General features: G+C 43.1%; 2 protein-coding genes across 6 annotated transcripts; one reads left to right on the top strand and one right to left on the bottom strand.

The window, feature by feature from the left end:
* The first annotated feature begins 141 nt into the window (after nt 1–141).
* On the top strand, nt 142–3,193 carry si:dkey-21c1.4. Its single transcript, XM_010898118.3, has 5 exons — nt 142–477; nt 735–2,381; nt 2,479–2,580; nt 2,673–2,786; nt 2,883–3,193. Exons 2-5 carry the CDS (start codon nt 737–739, stop codon nt 2,909–2,911), a joined length of 1,890 nt encoding a protein of 629 aa, XP_010896420.2. The 5' UTR covers nt 142–477; nt 735–736; the 3' UTR covers nt 2,912–3,193.
* A 2,320-nt stretch (nt 3,194–5,513) lies between these two features.
* On the bottom strand, nt 5,514–14,141 carry bicral (BRD4 interacting chromatin remodeling complex associated protein like). 5 transcript variants are annotated; one of them, XM_010898116.4, is made up of 14 exons: nt 13,866–14,140; nt 11,470–11,521; nt 11,216–11,261; nt 10,925–10,973; nt 10,763–10,828; nt 9,759–10,673; nt 9,525–9,536; nt 9,398–9,443; nt 7,726–7,778; nt 7,598–7,647; nt 7,364–7,509; nt 6,736–6,830; nt 6,538–6,640; nt 5,514–6,448 (listed from the first exon to the last, which is right to left on the bottom strand). In XM_010898116.4, exons 2-14 carry the CDS (start codon nt 11,495–11,497, stop codon nt 5,979–5,981), a joined length of 2,079 nt encoding a protein of 692 aa, XP_010896418.2. In that variant the 5' UTR covers nt 11,498–11,521; nt 13,866–14,140; the 3' UTR covers nt 5,514–5,978. The 5 variants fall into 5 exon arrangements, with proteins under 5 accessions (XP_010896418.2, XP_010896416.2, XP_010896419.2 ...); XM_010898114.3 differs by having other exon boundaries at nt 9,525–10,673; nt 13,866–14,141; XM_010898117.4 differs by lacking the exon at nt 9,525–9,536 and having other exon boundaries at nt 13,866–14,139.
* Between the last annotated feature and the right edge of the window lie 1,342 nt (nt 14,142–15,483).

Here is a 15,483-nt window from a genome sequence, read left to right as displayed (position 1 = left end):
TGGTGTAATTGTAATCTGTGTTGTATTGAGTTGCCGATTCCACCAGAGATGGTAACTAAACACCGTTGGTTCCACTAGGGAGCAGCAACGGTCTGTTTTTCAATTTCAGCGAAGGCGCCCAATTATTGGACATAGCAAGACATCTTGTATCTGTGATTACCGTTACTACTGTAAACAGTGACTGTATCGTTAACGAGGCAAACAATGCTTTAGCAAACGTTTAACTTAAAGTTCCGCTGATAATGTTTTCTATAATTCTCGATAATTTACTCAGGCGTTAACTTGTGCTGCCCAAGGGGTCTTTTCCGAAGGATACAACTCCGAATCATGGTCGAAGCGTGTGGAAGTTGAACCATGTGGATATAATACACATTATGTTCCATAAGTAAATTGAGGATGACGCACATTACCATTTCGTCAGGAGGACGATAAACATCAGTGTTGCAACTGCGCTGCTCACATTCAACCAAACAAACGGCAAGTTCAAATCTGATTCACTGTCAAATAGACTCCACCACTCAAAACCCGTGTCGTGGGGGTTATGCCAGCTAGGGACATTGCTCGTTGTCGGGAGTATTACTGGCTATGCAGACTCAAAGGCTAATCATTTTTGTACTTCTGACATTGAAGTTGGTTAGGAAGTTATTGTAAATAAAATAAAAATAGAAAACAGAAATAATCTATTAAAATCTAAATCTGTTTTCATAATCTTTATTTTGTTTGCGTTCCTGCAGTCATGTCAACCTCCAGAGAGGCTTGTCCATTCTGTGGAAAGACCTTTAAAAGACTGAACAGCCATCTTCCCAAATGCAAGATGGCCCATGTTTCCAAGACAGCAGCACCAAAGGTCCTCACACACCCTGTCCAACAGGACCACACCCTAGGCAAGATGAGCAAAAAGAAATCATCACCTTCTACAACTTCTCAGAAGATTAAAAATACATCAGATTTATTATATTCAACACCATCGTCAAATAAATTTAAAGTTAAGAAAGCATCATTACCATTATCTCCATCAACATTAACAACTACTAAGAAGACTAAGACACCATTGTCTCCCTCGCCACTGACAACATCAATTGAGACAATGAAAAAGCAGAAGCTCCTTGATGAGACTTTGATAGTCTCCAAGGACTGTCTGCCCAAAGATCCAGATGGGATTCTCATGAAACATATCCCTACACCCACAGTCAAGCACAATGCAGACTCTACTACAGACATAGCTTCAGTCACAGCCACAGTCAAGAAACTCAAAGCTTCTTCAACCAAAGCCAAACTGAAAGCCTCCCCAGCTACTACTACACTCCCAGTGACTCCTAAAGCCAAAGTTGCTTCAAAGAAAGTTTCACTCAGAAAGCAGATTGAATTATTCGCTCAGAGAGCCAGAGCTGCTGCCAGTCTACCCCAGGAACCTGTAACAGAGGAACAGGGGGAGGAGGTAAGACTTAGCATCCAGGATCACCCCGCCAGCATGGATGACCTCACATGTAACCATCTGTACAACAAAACAAGCTTACTGGACCACAAACCAACCATTACGTCTAATCTCAATAAAGAGAGGTTATGTAGCAAGACAAGCAAACATGGAACACAGTCAGTGGACCACAGTTCATGTATGGTGGATCTTATTCAGACCAAAACCTCTGACCATTTGTACAAGAATAATGGACTGCTCTTGGTTGGCCTTGGTCAAACCGCAGCCTCTGCCCTAAGTCATACCAGTGTTACTGTTGGCATGTTAGCTCCCAAAACGAACTCAGCCCAGTCACTCACAATGAAACCTCAAAAGCTATCACAAACTGAGACAGTAAAGGTTCTTAAAAGCATCGTAGAACCCAGCTATCCCCCTCTTTCAGCCCCCTCTTCTACTTCTGCGCCCCTCCTCATCTCTCCGGGAGTACACGATCAGAGCAGAGACACAGGGCCACAGTGCTCTAACTTCCCCCATCATCTCCCTCCCATACCTTCCCTGTCACTCTCGCCACCTGCTTCTCCTTTACTGTGCTCTGCTCCATCTCCCATCCTGTCTCCTTGGATCCCCACGAGGGACGTCATAGGTATGGAGGTGATGCTTGAGATGACCATGCCCTATCAGATGATTGGACTGAAACTAACGTTTTCGCCCTGTTCTTGCGCTTGGCACGTACTGGTAGGGCTGATGCTTAATGCGTCTACTCGGTTCACCCCCTTTCTCACCCCCTCTCCTCCTAACCCTCTTCCCTCTCGCCCACCCACCTTTTCCGGGCCTCCTCTTCCATTTCTTTCGCCCTCTCTTCCTGTTTGCACAGAGAGGGCGAAGTTGGCAACAGCCAATGCCAGCAGGACATCGGAGAGAGCACAACTCAATGGCAGGAAGTACGGCACTGAGCAGAGGATAATAGGTTGGTGGTGTTTCTCTGGTTGGACTTTTGGCTGTATAAAGGGTTACCTCAGTGTATAAGAGATGAGGCCATCGCTAGCTTTCGTGCTGTGTTACAGGTGCACTGTCTCTTGGGGAAGTGAGGCTGAAGGAACTGCCAGGCTGGATTGCAACCCGAGCTTTCCATAACCCCAGGCAGAGAGCACAGGCCCTGCCCAGAAGTAGGACACCTTACATACATATGCACGTACACTAACTCTTAACTTGGTTGTCCTATATCTTTCATGTCCAACATTTGTGTTTCTGTCTCTAGGTTGGCAGTGGTACTACAGGACGTATGTAGATGTGAAAGGTGGAGTGGGCAGAATAGCCATGCTGTTAGCAGGATACTGCTTTCTCAACTACACCTGGAGCTGTCCACAATTCAGTATGTCACTTCAACCTTTCGCCAAAAAAATCTTCCTTTATTTACTTTTTCCATCATTTTCTTTACTTAATAGCGTATCGTGTTCTCCCTCTGTAGCACGCGATCGCTGGAGAAAGTACCATTAAGGCCATGCTGAGCCCTGGCAGAAGGGGTCAACCTAAAGGAACATGCCCTTAGTGGTGTGGCGAAGAACACTTTTCAACAAAACATTTAAAGAGATGTAGCTATAACAGAAAAAATATTTGTTTTTTTATCATCACATTCTTCTGTGAAAGGGGATGGATGCCATGAGAATGTATACAGAAGCAGCACATAGTTGCTGAGGGAAATAGTCTCATTTTATTTGGAAATGTAATGGCTTGTATACTATATATAATATTTATATACAGTGGATATAAAAAGTCTACACACCCCTGTTAAAATGCCAGGTTTTTGTGATGTAAAAAAATGAGACAAAGATAAATCATGTCAGAACATTTTCCACCTTTAATGTGACCTATAACATGAACAATTCAATTGAAAAACAAACCAAAATCTTTGAGGGGAAAACGTTTAAAACTCACAATAATCTAGTTGCACAAGTGTTCACACCCTTAAACTAATACTTTGTTAAACCACCTTTTGATTTTATTACAGCACTCAGTGTTTTTGGGTAGAAGTCTCTTAGCATGGCAAATCTTGACATGGCAATATCTGCCCACTCTTCTTTGCAAAAGCACTCCAAATCTGTCAGATTGCGAGGACATCTGTGCACAGCCCTCTTCAGATCACCCCGCAGATGTTCAATTGGATTCAGGTCTGGGCTCTGACGGGGCCATTCCAAAACGTTGATCTTTGTCTGGTGAAGCCATGCTTTTGTGCTTTGGGTTGTTGTCGTGCTGAAAGGTGAACTTCCTCTTCATCTTTCTAACAGACGCCTGAAGGTTTTGTGCTAAAATTGCCTGGTATTTGGAACTGTTCATAATCCCCTCCACCCTGACTAAGGCCCCGGTTCCAGCTGAAGGAAAACAGCCCCAAAGCATGATGCTGCCAACACCATGCTTCACTGTGGGTATGGTGTTCTTTGGGTGATGTGCAGTGTTGTTTTTGCACCAAACATGCCTTTTGGAATTATGGCCAAAAGGTTCAACCTTGGTTTCATCAGACCATAACACATTTTCCCACGTGCTTTTGGGGGACTGGATGTTTTTCTTTTTAAGAAAAGGCTTGCACACTTATGTAACCAGGTTACAGCTTTTTTCTATAACAAGTTCATTTAGTTTTTCTCTAGACAAAATGAGAAGAGCCGCAAAGCAAACACAGCACTTCTAACAGGCTCCCAGATTCAGCGAGGCTGACTTTTGGACTGTTTTTGTTTAAACTGGTAATTATCTATTGTGTAGCATCTTCAATGTGAAAATCATGACCTGCAGTTTGAGACAGAGAAAAACTGTCCTTAAGCAATACTAAGTACAAGAATTTCACTCATTGTGAATGTTTTACTAGTACCAAAGGTTCTGGCAAAAGCGTATGTTTAAAATGAATTCCGATGTGGCAGTTGATGATTATAATTCAAAATGAATTTATTATTGACTTTTGTCTTTGCTGTTGTACTGAACACACAAACTTGAATTACTGTATTCTGTATAATGATTTATCTTGGTAAACTTGGAAAAAAACAAAAACAGGTTTCATGTTTTACATTCTTTTTTCTTACAAAAAATTATAAATATTTTGTGTTTCACGGTTTCATTTTTATACAAAAAACCCCAATACAAATCATGTAGTGAGACAGACCAAAATAAAATCATTGAAAATGAGGGCAAGAAATTAAAAAAATGTGTCAATCCTTGGCAGAAAGAGCTTAGTATATAAACCGAAGTCCTCAGGCACTCCCGAGTTGACTATTCTCAATGAAGTGCACTACTTTTGATCACAGTCGAATAGTGCACTATTGACAAGAGCCTATAACAGGCGTAGCGTGTCATTTGAGACACCGGGTCCTCACAACCAGGGCTGAGAAGGCCACACAAACTCAAGACACGAGACAAACTGAAGAGCAGACAGATGTGTTCTCTAAGGCCTTCAGTCTGTTCATTCAGTCAGTTTAAGAGCATAGTTTACTTACATTTTCTTCCTACCTATCTCACTCTCCTGATGATTGGGTTTTAACTTAGAAAGGCCAGGAGGCTTGAAGATTTAAGTGATGGGTCAAATGGCGAAGAGGAAACAATTGGGCAAAGAAACAAGTAACACTCATCCATGGCTAGTGAGCAGGTGAGTGAGATTTTCGGAAATAACCCAAACGTGACACGCTAGCACACAGACGCATACATTTACAAGCCATGGCCTTCCAGTGTCATTGTACCACATGACTGTAACACGTTAGCAAGTTTGTGTGTTCATATCGCTACAACACACCACAACACAAAGTGATGTTTAAAAAAAGGTTACTTTGAAAAAGAAATGAAAAGGTAAAGTAACATTTCTCCCTCAATCTGAGGAGTCACCTCCCTGCCCTAATACACTCCTACGAGAGCGTGCATGCGAGTGTGCGCAAGCGAGTACTGAGGGGCATCACATACCTTTAAGGTACAAAATAAAAATGCCAAATAGGATAAAATGACAAAAAGTGACAGAAACTCAAAGGCTGCTCTTTTGGAGGTTGCAGAAGACAGACACAGTCTATCTGGCTTGACTAAAGTAGAGAGCAGAAAATACAAATATTTATTGTAGTTTTCAAATCCATCACTATTGTGTGTTGTATTTGTAGCTGTGTAATGTCAGGTGCAAAAAAGTAAAAGGACATTTTTACAAGGCTTCTTCATGTAAACATTTCAAAGACAACACAAGAATTCTCAGGCACAGAATCATAATCTTCATCATAATCATCTTCCTCCCTCCTTAACTTCAGCATAGCGGGACATGGCCTAATGTTGGGTTTCAGTGGATTCCTTTCTTCATTCACACCCAACAGGATAGGATGCAAGAGGTCATAACCCCTGGCTGCCTTACAGTAATTACAGTACTGTAACCGTAGTAATATAATCTAGATTATATTTCTGTGACTAACTACCTCAAAGCTGGTTGATCTGGACTGACAACGAGAAGGTAGAAAATAAACTACAACAAACCAGTAACCCACAGATCAAGCTGGGAGGAAAGGATGGTAGGATGCGAGAGATGGAACGATAAGAGTGGTGGCACATCTTTCTAACATTCGAGAATGCTATTGACGGCTGCCTCTAAAACAGAGTCTGTGTCTGGTGGGGTGGAGGGGAGAGGCAAGGGGGCCTGGGGGAGAGAGGGTAGGTGAGACAAGTACCGAGTCTGTTCTGTCCCTGTCGACACCGTCGCTGTGACTGTAGGAGACTCATTACAATGGTGATAGTTGCTGTTGTTGTTGTTGTTGCTAGAGGCAGCTATGTTTCCATAGTTGCTCTGTTGAGTCCTTTTCAGGTCCATGATATTACTAACAGAGTCTATTGCTCCCCCCCCGCCTCCCCCCGGGTCTCCGAAGCCCGACTCGGGGTCTGTCCTGTAATGGGGGTCTGGGGTTACACCCCTCCCTGTCTGTCTATGGACGAGGCTGGACGAAGAAGAGGAGAGAGGGTCCGAGGGAAGGGAGGGGGCTGAGAGGGAAGATGACTTCGTTCCACAGCAGAAATCATCCAAGAAGCCATCTACCAAGGGAAGAGGGAGAGACGTGAGGAAAAAAAACACTGGTCCACACCTTTCGAATGGTCCACACCATTACGCACTGCTTTCTCACCTGGGTCAACCAGTATCATACGTTTGTCCTGTGTCAAGTTCTGGCGCTCCTCTTGGTTAAAGGTCCTGTCAATCATCACCATCTCTGAGGAGGGACTGGAACGCTGCAGGCAGGGGGACAGGGATTCCTGTTAGCAACAGCCTTACACTTTTATTTTGGAGAGTATTAATGATGTGTCCCATGCATGGGTGTTATTACCTCAGCTTCCACCATTAGCAGTCGTCTGTATTTGTTGATCATGACCTGGGTCCTTTTCAATACCTGAGTCGCCATCGACTCAAACTCATCATCCACTGACCCAGAAACAGAACACAGTGGTTACACACACACCCATACCACTGTAGTGCCTTACTTGGGAGAACCTTCTGGGGAATAACTAAACATTGTTTTCAGCAAAACCGAAGGCTTAACCAAACCTGGCATTAACTTGAAAATCCCTATACCTACACAAAAATATAACTTTAACTTCTAAACCTAACCCCGAATCCAAATCATAAACCTAGACCCTAAAAGACAAATGGAGCCTTTTTAAAAGGGAGGACTTGTACGAAGGACTCTAGTCCGTATTTAGTGGTATATTATACCTGCAGGGACTTTTAGGGAATTCTGGTCTTAACTAGTAATGCATACAATAACAGGACACTGGAGCACAGTCAGAAATAAATAGACAAAAAACATAGTGTTTAGGCATACAATTCAGGGGTCAGGGTGAAGGTCCATAAACAGTCCACAGGACATGCAGAAGAGCATGACAACTGCCTGTCATACACAGGTTAGTCCTTAAAACACATTTTTGCTTGCAGGGATATTAGGATGTGCTTCTGACCTTGGGAAAACTCTTCCTTCTTTGATGCTGCTCCGTGGAACACATGGTAAGGGAGTAGTCTCTCCAGTGCGTCATCCAATGAGGTGAAGCGAGTTATGTCAGGTGACAGAACGCCTGAATGATCCATCCTCAACTGCTGTAGCATCCTGAAGAGACACAACACTCTTATCATACAGATATATAAACACACACACACACACACACACACTATATCCTGTATAGACTATAACTTACATTCCTCCTCTAGTGAGCTGCTGAGGGGCCGGCCTCTTCTGAGCGCTAACCTAAAAGAGATTTCACCATTACCATCATCCCCACAACACCAAAACTACACAAACGCATGCGCGTAGCATGTGGAGTACCTGAGTGTTTAGCGAGGAGTCTTGGCTTATGGTGGAGGTCATTGTTTTCACAGCTAGGAGACAATGGAAAAACAAGGGTCATATCTGGAGGGGTTTACATATGCACAACAGGGACAGGGAACTCTGCTCCTGTAATAGGTACTGTGTTGAATGTAGACAATCGTTGAACTGATTTATTATCCCAGTTAATCACGTGTGGTGCCTAGTTGGAACAAAGTCCTGCTGTACCTGAGGCACTTCAGGAACAAGCTTGCCTTCCTGATATACACTCAGTGGGCAGTTCATTAGATAAACCCATCTAGTATAGGGACATGCACTCAGTGGGCAGTTCATTAGGTAAACCCATCTAGTATAGGGACATGCACTCAGTGGGCAGTTCATTAGATAAACCCATCTAGTATAGGGACATGCACTCAGTGGGCAGTTCATTAGGTAAACCCATCTAGTATAGGGACATGCACTCAGTGGGCAGTTCATTAGATAAACCCATCTAGTATAGGGACATGCACTCAGTGGGCAGTTCATTAGGTAAACCCATCTAGTATAGGGACATGCACTCAGTGGGCAGTTCATTAGGTAAACCCATCTATTATTGGATTAGATCCCTGAACATCCAGAACAATGTAATTCTCAGGACATGGAGTCTAAAGACATTGGAAACATTTCACCGGAGTGTTGGTCCATGCTGACGTTAAGGCATTAGGCAGTTGCTGTAGATAGGACAGTGGTACATTCATGCTGTTGAGCAAAAATTCTGCCTTTGGTCTTTGACGCACCTGTCGATTTACAGGTGTGCAAAAGCTTGGTACTTTCATATTCATGCTGTTAACATCCCATTCCATCTCATCCCATAGACACATTTATTGAGTTGGGGCCAAGGGTCTGTGCTTGCCACTCAAGTGAACGAAACTGGGATTTGTTGAACCATGTCTTAGTTTTACCTCAGTTGTTTAGTGTGTGATCGAGTGCCCATAGGAGTCGATTGATCTTGTCATAAGCTTTTAGTAGTTGAACTGGTGTGGCTGCCTGCTGTAATAGCCAATCAGTGACGAGGACCGATTAATTGACCACACCACTGTTGTACAACTCAGTTTCTGGCCAGTGAGCTTGCAAGATTCTTGCCATTCTCCTTTGTTCAGTCTCTTTCAAAATCTGTTTTCACCCACATGACTGCTGCAGTTTTTTGTCACACATTTCTCTGTAAGCCATATCCTACAACCAATGCTGTTTCTCTGTAAGCCATATCCTACAACCAATGCTGTTTCTCTGTAAGCCATATCCTACAACCAATGCTGTTTCTCTGTAAGCCATATCCTAAAACCAATGCTGTTTCTCTGTAAGCCATATCCTACAACCAATGCTGTTTCTCTGTAAGCCATATCCTAAAACCAATGCTGTTTCTCTGTAAGCCATATCCTAAAACCAATGCTGTTTCTCTGTAAGCCATATCCTAAAACCAATGCTGTTTCTCTGTAAGCCATATCCTACAACCTATGTTGTTTCTCTGTAAGCCATATCCTACAACCAATGCTGTTTGCTCAACAACCCTACTCCTATAAAACACTCAAATCAAATAGTGTAATCCATTATCTAGTGATTTACCTAATAAACTGCCACTTTCTAGTAGTTCCCCTCGTAGAGTATTCATCAATAACTATGCATGTACACAAACCTTTGTTTCCAAGGAGGTTGACGAGCTGAGTCTGAGCCTGCTTGTCCTGTGGAAGCAGATAAAACAAAAACATAGTAAATAAGCACATGCAAAGAGGGCAACAGGGACAGAGGGTTGTAGTTAGTACCTGTGTGTACTCCTGTTCCGGTGTGGCAGTACCAGTACCAGAGAGAGACAAGGGGGAGAGGGAGTTGTTCTGAGTTACTATGAGGCGCTGCACAGCGCTGCCCGACACCTGACCTCTAACCCCTGTGGTTGCCGTTCCAACCAAAGTCAGGCGCCCTTGATTTGATGCTGTCTGAACGGGGACAGGGCTCACACCAGGAAAACTCTGCCATGTTTGGTTCAAGGCTCCTCCTACCTGGCTGCCTCCAACCTGGATCAGCTGACCTCCCGCCGTGGCTGTGAAGTTTTGCCCGGTGACAAGCTGCACTGTGTTCTGATTGGCTAGCATGGTTGATTGGGATGGTTCTGAAGGTCCATTGTGGTGGACCAGGTACTGCCCCGGGGGCAGGCTGGCCTGGCCTTGCGGTCCCTGGTTCTGGGGGGAGTGGACCATTATTGAGCCGTTAGCTGTATAGTGTCCCTGTGCTGCTGCGTTAACCATAGTGGTGGTTGTGGTCTGTAGTCCCAGGCTGTAGACAGTCTGACCCCCACCTTGAAGGGGTTTGGGCTGAATAGGTCTGACCAATGCTTGGGTTCCCCCTGGTCCTCTCTGGATGATGATGTTCTGCAGGGGGATGTTCTTAAATGGCAAGCCCACCTGGTTCACCTGCCCAGCTGGGGATGGGGTGGCAAAAACTTGACCCCCTGCTGCTCCTCCCACTGCCCCACCAACCCCCACGCCCTGCCTGAGGAGGATCTGTTGGACCCCTCCCCCTCCAAAGGAACCTAACACCTGGATGTGCCCTCCTGCCTGGCCGTTGGGCAAGTTGGACACACCCTGGATGAACTGACCACCAGGAAATGCTGCCGTGGTGCCCCCACCACTGTACCCCCCTGAGACCAGCTGGGGGGGGAATTGGGAGGGGGCAGAGGGGGGAGGTGGTTGAGAATCTAGCATGGCCTCCTGGGCCAGAGTCTGTTCAGTGATGTCTGCCTCCATGAGAGACTTCTGCAGAATGTCAAAGGGCTGGTCTTCTCCGAGGTCCATTCCTCCTGGAGAGGTTCCTCCTCCCAGCTCATCCTCGATAAACGAAAGGCTGCTGGAGAGCTGGAGGCCTGCCCCGGCTGAATCTTCAAACTCTTCATCTTTAAGGCCGGCATTAGAGCCAGTCTGAGAAATAGGGAAAGCACTTTAGAGCAAGCCATTCAGCACCATCAGCGCATATTATATGTGGTAAGTGTAGTTGTATTACTACTCACAGTGTTACTGTTGAAGAAGGTTCCTGCAGAGCCATATGCTGCGTTTGTCACGTCATCTTCTTCAATCTGATGGAGAGAACACCATATTTCACCTGTATCACCAAGCAGACTAGTCACTCAAATAAATGGATGAAATAGTGGACTATAGGAGGATATACTAACAGACTTGTTGGTGGACCCGTGGAGGTAGTCATTCAAAGCCTGCACATCTCTGGAAGAGAGAAAGAGATAGAGCTTGAGTCAGAGACCTGTTGTACTATTTATTTTCCTTCCTGCAGTTTAGCTGGCATGTGTAGACTCTGAACAATAGACTTATCAGTTCCACCCACCGGTCAGGCCCTTTGTGGTTCAGTTAGTAAAGAATGGCAACACCAAGTGTCACATCGGATTCACATAGAGGCACCCATACGACAAATGTCAATGTAGATACAGTTGTGCTTCAGATAGATTTACCCTATAATATCCAGAAGACGGCGATCGTCCTCATCATCCATGACACCTAAGTAAAAGAGAGCAGATAAGGGGATGAGATCATAGAAGAAAGGATAAATGGATAGAAGGATAAGAGAAAGGGGGCAATATTCTATTAAGAATTCCACTGTACACACTATAGCTATGAAATTGAAATAAATTATAATTTCTAGTAATGCAGTGGAATAGTAAGGTGGTGACTGTTGGTGACAGTAAAAAAAAAAAAAAAAACTCACAGCTTTCTGACAGCGAGCATGGAATCATTCATTAACCTCCACCCTTTATTTCCTGCAATGGAGTGGAGGAAGGCAGGGTTAGAGGTGGGAGACAGAGAAGGGTGGGTACAATAACGTGAAGTTAAGAACAATCATATTTTGAGTGCAGTATGTACCCTATACCCCTATACATAGTTTCCCTATTGCCTCAGTTTAAGTTCCCGCCCCCTACCCTCATCTCATGCACATTGGTTGTCTCTCTTGTCACGTTCCACAGAACTAAGATGGTAATCAGAGTGTAAATGGTTCCCCAGGTTGTTGTTTTTTCCAGGGGGAATTAACGTTTACAAAACATTTGCTTTGTTTTATAGCCAAGGAATTTGTATGTTAACGTTGTATGATGCGGAACGGGACATAAAATAGTGAATAAAGTGCAGAATAGAAATGAGTAATATTCCAGTATATGTATTTCGCTAGATTATAGTTTATTTATTATCGAGTAAAAACTGTATGTGGGTCATTCATAGCGCTGCAATGCCTGGGGATGAACAAAATGGGGCTGTGATAATTGGCATGCCGCTGTAGGGAGTCTAAAATAATGTTATGCGGCAACATTTTCATTTTTACAGTATATCAATCGACCTCATGTCGAAAGAAAATGTGTTTTGTGAAGTCAGCGATAAAGCCTCGTGCTCTTGTTCCGTCTGGGTAACAATGTACAAGACAAAATGGCGACTCAGCCACCATGTTTTGTTTAGAAGAAAAAAAAATGATGCTGAGAAAACAATGCGACATAAAATGTCTCATCTACATTTCTATCTACGTGGGGAATTGCACGACTAGTTGAGAAAAGCAAATTCGACGTTTTTATTTATTTTTATTGTGAAACGAAATTACGTGGTTGTATTTTATGTATATGGGCTGCTGCTATTCTGGTTTCGTCCTTCTGCGGAGGACATAAGATAGACAGCCAGCTTAGCTAGCTAAATTAGCAAGCCTAAGTGAAGGTACGCAGATATTGGTGCCACTTTATTTTTACCAACCAAACGGAAACGAAACAGTAAAAAAAAAATACGGTAGTTGTATTGCACATTAAACCGATACCCGCGTGTATCGAATGTTCCGATATAATACAGTCCATTAACATTTATATTAATGTTTAAAATAATATGGTCGCGTACAGTCGTACAACGTAGGCTAATCCGGCTACGCTGCTAGCTAGGTTTGAATGTCCATTTGGTCATTTCAGCATTCAGGTTGTCATTGTGAAATCGAAAACTTATTTTTGGCATGATTTGCACTGACTCAAAAAGACAGAGATTTGGTATGAAATGTCAAAGATGTGGCCAGTTTATGTAAATCTCAATTTATTTCGGGAATGGGAAAAACAAGCTGCTGGCTAAAACGTTGTTAGCTTGCTAGCTAAAATAAATCACAAAATATGGTATTTTCCTCTCCAACACCGAACTCAGTGGTCTAGGTAGGCGTATAAGAAGAGCAAGGCAGGGTCGGAGTAATTTATAAACCAGCTCATCCGAAGAATAGTGGAAACATTTTGCTCCAATTGAATGTCGACATCGTAATAACACCCTCCCAAATATTAGCATTGTGCCATGAGGCAAACAGCTAGCTAGCTAGCGACGACAGTCGTGCATCAGCTCTCAATCTTTGAAAACGTCGTTTAGAAAGCCAGCTAATGTTCAGCTTGCGATTTTTAAGTCCAAAAATAGACCGAATCGACTGACAATGATAATCGCATTCGAGCACAAAAAGCCTGTCCCCCTAGTCTCTCGCTGGTCGCTGACGTGTTCTTTCTCTGCTCGGGTAACGTTAGGCGAGGCTTCAGAGGTGAACAACGTCTAGTATATTATTCGCCTACATGCAATGACAAACGTCACATTTCTGTCGATTTGCTGAACAGACGAATTTCAATCGTGGAATTTACTGGAGAACGAGGTCTTCCCCAAGCAGCTCTTCGGGCTAGCTATAGTTATGACCACGGATTTTACCGGTAAACATCGGCCTGTTCAAGGTTAGCTAGCCGTTGTCGCCTAGTTAGAATCGTTGGAAAGAATTCGTTTACACGGCTAACGGACTAAACCGTGTCGAGACATCAATATTTATTTCGATTAGCATACCATAAAGACGACTGAAAGAAGGCAAACCCTTACTCCTGTCTCACTCCTCTTGAAACCCAATATCTCCATTTGGCAACTTTTAATTTGCTCCCCCCTCCTTCTCCTCCTTCTTCTCCCTCTCCCACTCATATATTTTTCTCACTGTCCCTGTTCTGTCTCAGATAGATTTCTCTCCACTCTCACTCTCTTCCCTCCCCGAAGGAAGAGAGGAAGGAGGTTGTGTGTGGTTTTCCTTGAAATTTTATCACAAAATTATAATACACTCAAAGGGAAACTCACCGTCATGAAAAAGCAGTGCCTTGTCAACGGGGTTTCCTCGCCATCACAACACGGGTAGTCGGGGTAGTGCCGCTCCAGCAGAAGGCAGCAACATCAGAGTATTCAACAGATAGCATTTCAATATTCCATAGTACTCACGAAGGAAGGCCAGGTACCCACTGAACTCTAAAAACGTAAAATATAGTCTACCACAAATTAAAGTTTAAAAAATAACGTTTGTAACGGGTATTTTATAATTCTTTTTTATTAGTACATTATTTTACTGTAGACTTGGCCAGTATGAACGGTAGGGGGCGGCCACTAATAGATGCCACACCTTGATGTGACTGATACTGTAGTAATTGAGGACTGAATTGTGACAACTGTGACAACGAGGGCGATATTACATGTACGCTCCAAGGGCATATAGTACGCCGCAACAGCTAGTAATCTCAAATGTAAGATAATAAGCTGTTGCTCTGTACACACTGTTTTAATAACATTTTAGTGACTGTAGTTGCTAAATCCACGTTTTCACACTTTACTTTGAATTTAATGTTTGGGGAAGCCTGGGTGTACAGTATTCCTTTTATTTTATTAGCTAAACTTGTCATCTGATTTTTTACAGAACAAATTCAGGAAGTTTGCAATCAATTTCAATTCAGGTAATTTTACCCACAATGTTCAGTTTTTGTTAGTTTGGGTAACAGTGTATATTAAAACCTGAGAACCTTTATAGCATGTTTTGGTTTTAGAGTTAGGAGAGAATTATCTAAATGTCAAACATAAATTATACAGAATCTGGAGTTGGTGAATATTCATGACCTACATAGAGTTCGTGACTGTGAGTGGAACATTGGCATCAGATTCTGCTATACCATCAGTTATACAGGCGTAGGTTTATGGAACGGTAGGGACATGTCCTCACCATTAATGGCGATGTGTAATTGTATTTCATCATAATTTTACATTATGTCCGCATCACAAGATATTCCCACCCTCTCAAGGTCCCGGTTGCTCCTCCTGATTGGATAAGCGAAAAGCGCTTATCTCAATTTTTAGACCTACCAGGCTACCAACAGTTGCTTGTATGATTGAGCGAGGCCAGCCACTGAAAGAAAGTTAACCGTCTGGTCTGAGATAATGTTTGGCTACTATCGGATTTTTCGGTTGCGTTGAGTAAATAATATATACATAATTTAAATTATAATATAAACGATGATGTAGTACTGTTTTGATAGTAGAATTACCCTGGGCTGTAGGCAATTATTCGACCTATTGAGTAATATTCGACACTAAACACGTTTTTCTTATTACAGTATTTTTTGTATTAAAACCCTTTTAGGCACAGTGTTCATATAGAAAACGTGGCTTTGTGGACCACAGTTTACCAGTCAATATCACAACATAAGTTACGCATTTCAAAGAATTTAGAGCACATTCAAATATGGTTTTAATTAACGTCGTTACTTTCAATGTTAACTGAGATACCCCTTTTACTCAGTATGTAGGCCTACCCCTTCATATTTTTCCATTTCTATCGTTACGTGTATCATTGTTTCAGGTTTGATGTTACACAAAGAATGTTTTCATAACATCGTCACACCAATTAGCTAACATTATCTTAGCCTTACTTCAA

This window comes from Esox lucius, chromosome 5 (assembly GCF_011004845.1).
Source record: "Esox lucius isolate fEsoLuc1 chromosome 5, fEsoLuc1.pri, whole genome shotgun sequence".
NCBI lineage: Eukaryota > Metazoa > Chordata > Actinopteri > Esociformes > Esocidae > Esox > Esox lucius.
The sequence above is the reverse complement of the archived record's forward strand: the minus strand, read 5'-3'. Positions and strand labels throughout refer to the sequence as shown.

Excerpts from the sequence above, each read along its gene's own strand:
- bicral (XM_010898114.3), bottom strand. The coding sequence starts at position 11,497 with ATGATTCCATGCTCGCTGTCAGAAAGCT. Across the intron at positions 10,974-11,215 it reads CGTCTTCTGGATATTATAGG|AGATGTGCAGGCTTTGAATG; the intron begins GTAAATCTATCT and ends TCTCTCTTCCAG. Across the intron at positions 10,674-10,762 it reads CCTTCTTCAACAGTAACACT|ACTGGCTCTAATGCCGGCCT; the intron begins GTGAGTAGTAAT and ends CCTATTTCTCAG.
- si:dkey-21c1.4 (XM_010898118.3), top strand. The coding sequence starts at position 737 with ATGTCAACCTCCAGAGAGGCTTGTCCATTCTGTGGAAAGACCTTTAAA. Across the intron at positions 2,382-2,478 it reads CACTGAGCAGAGGATAATAG|GTGCACTGTCTCTTGGGGAA; the intron begins GTTGGTGGTGTT and ends GCTGTGTTACAG. Across the intron at positions 2,581-2,672 it reads AGCACAGGCCCTGCCCAGAA|GTTGGCAGTGGTACTACAGG; the intron begins GTAGGACACCTT and ends TTCTGTCTCTAG.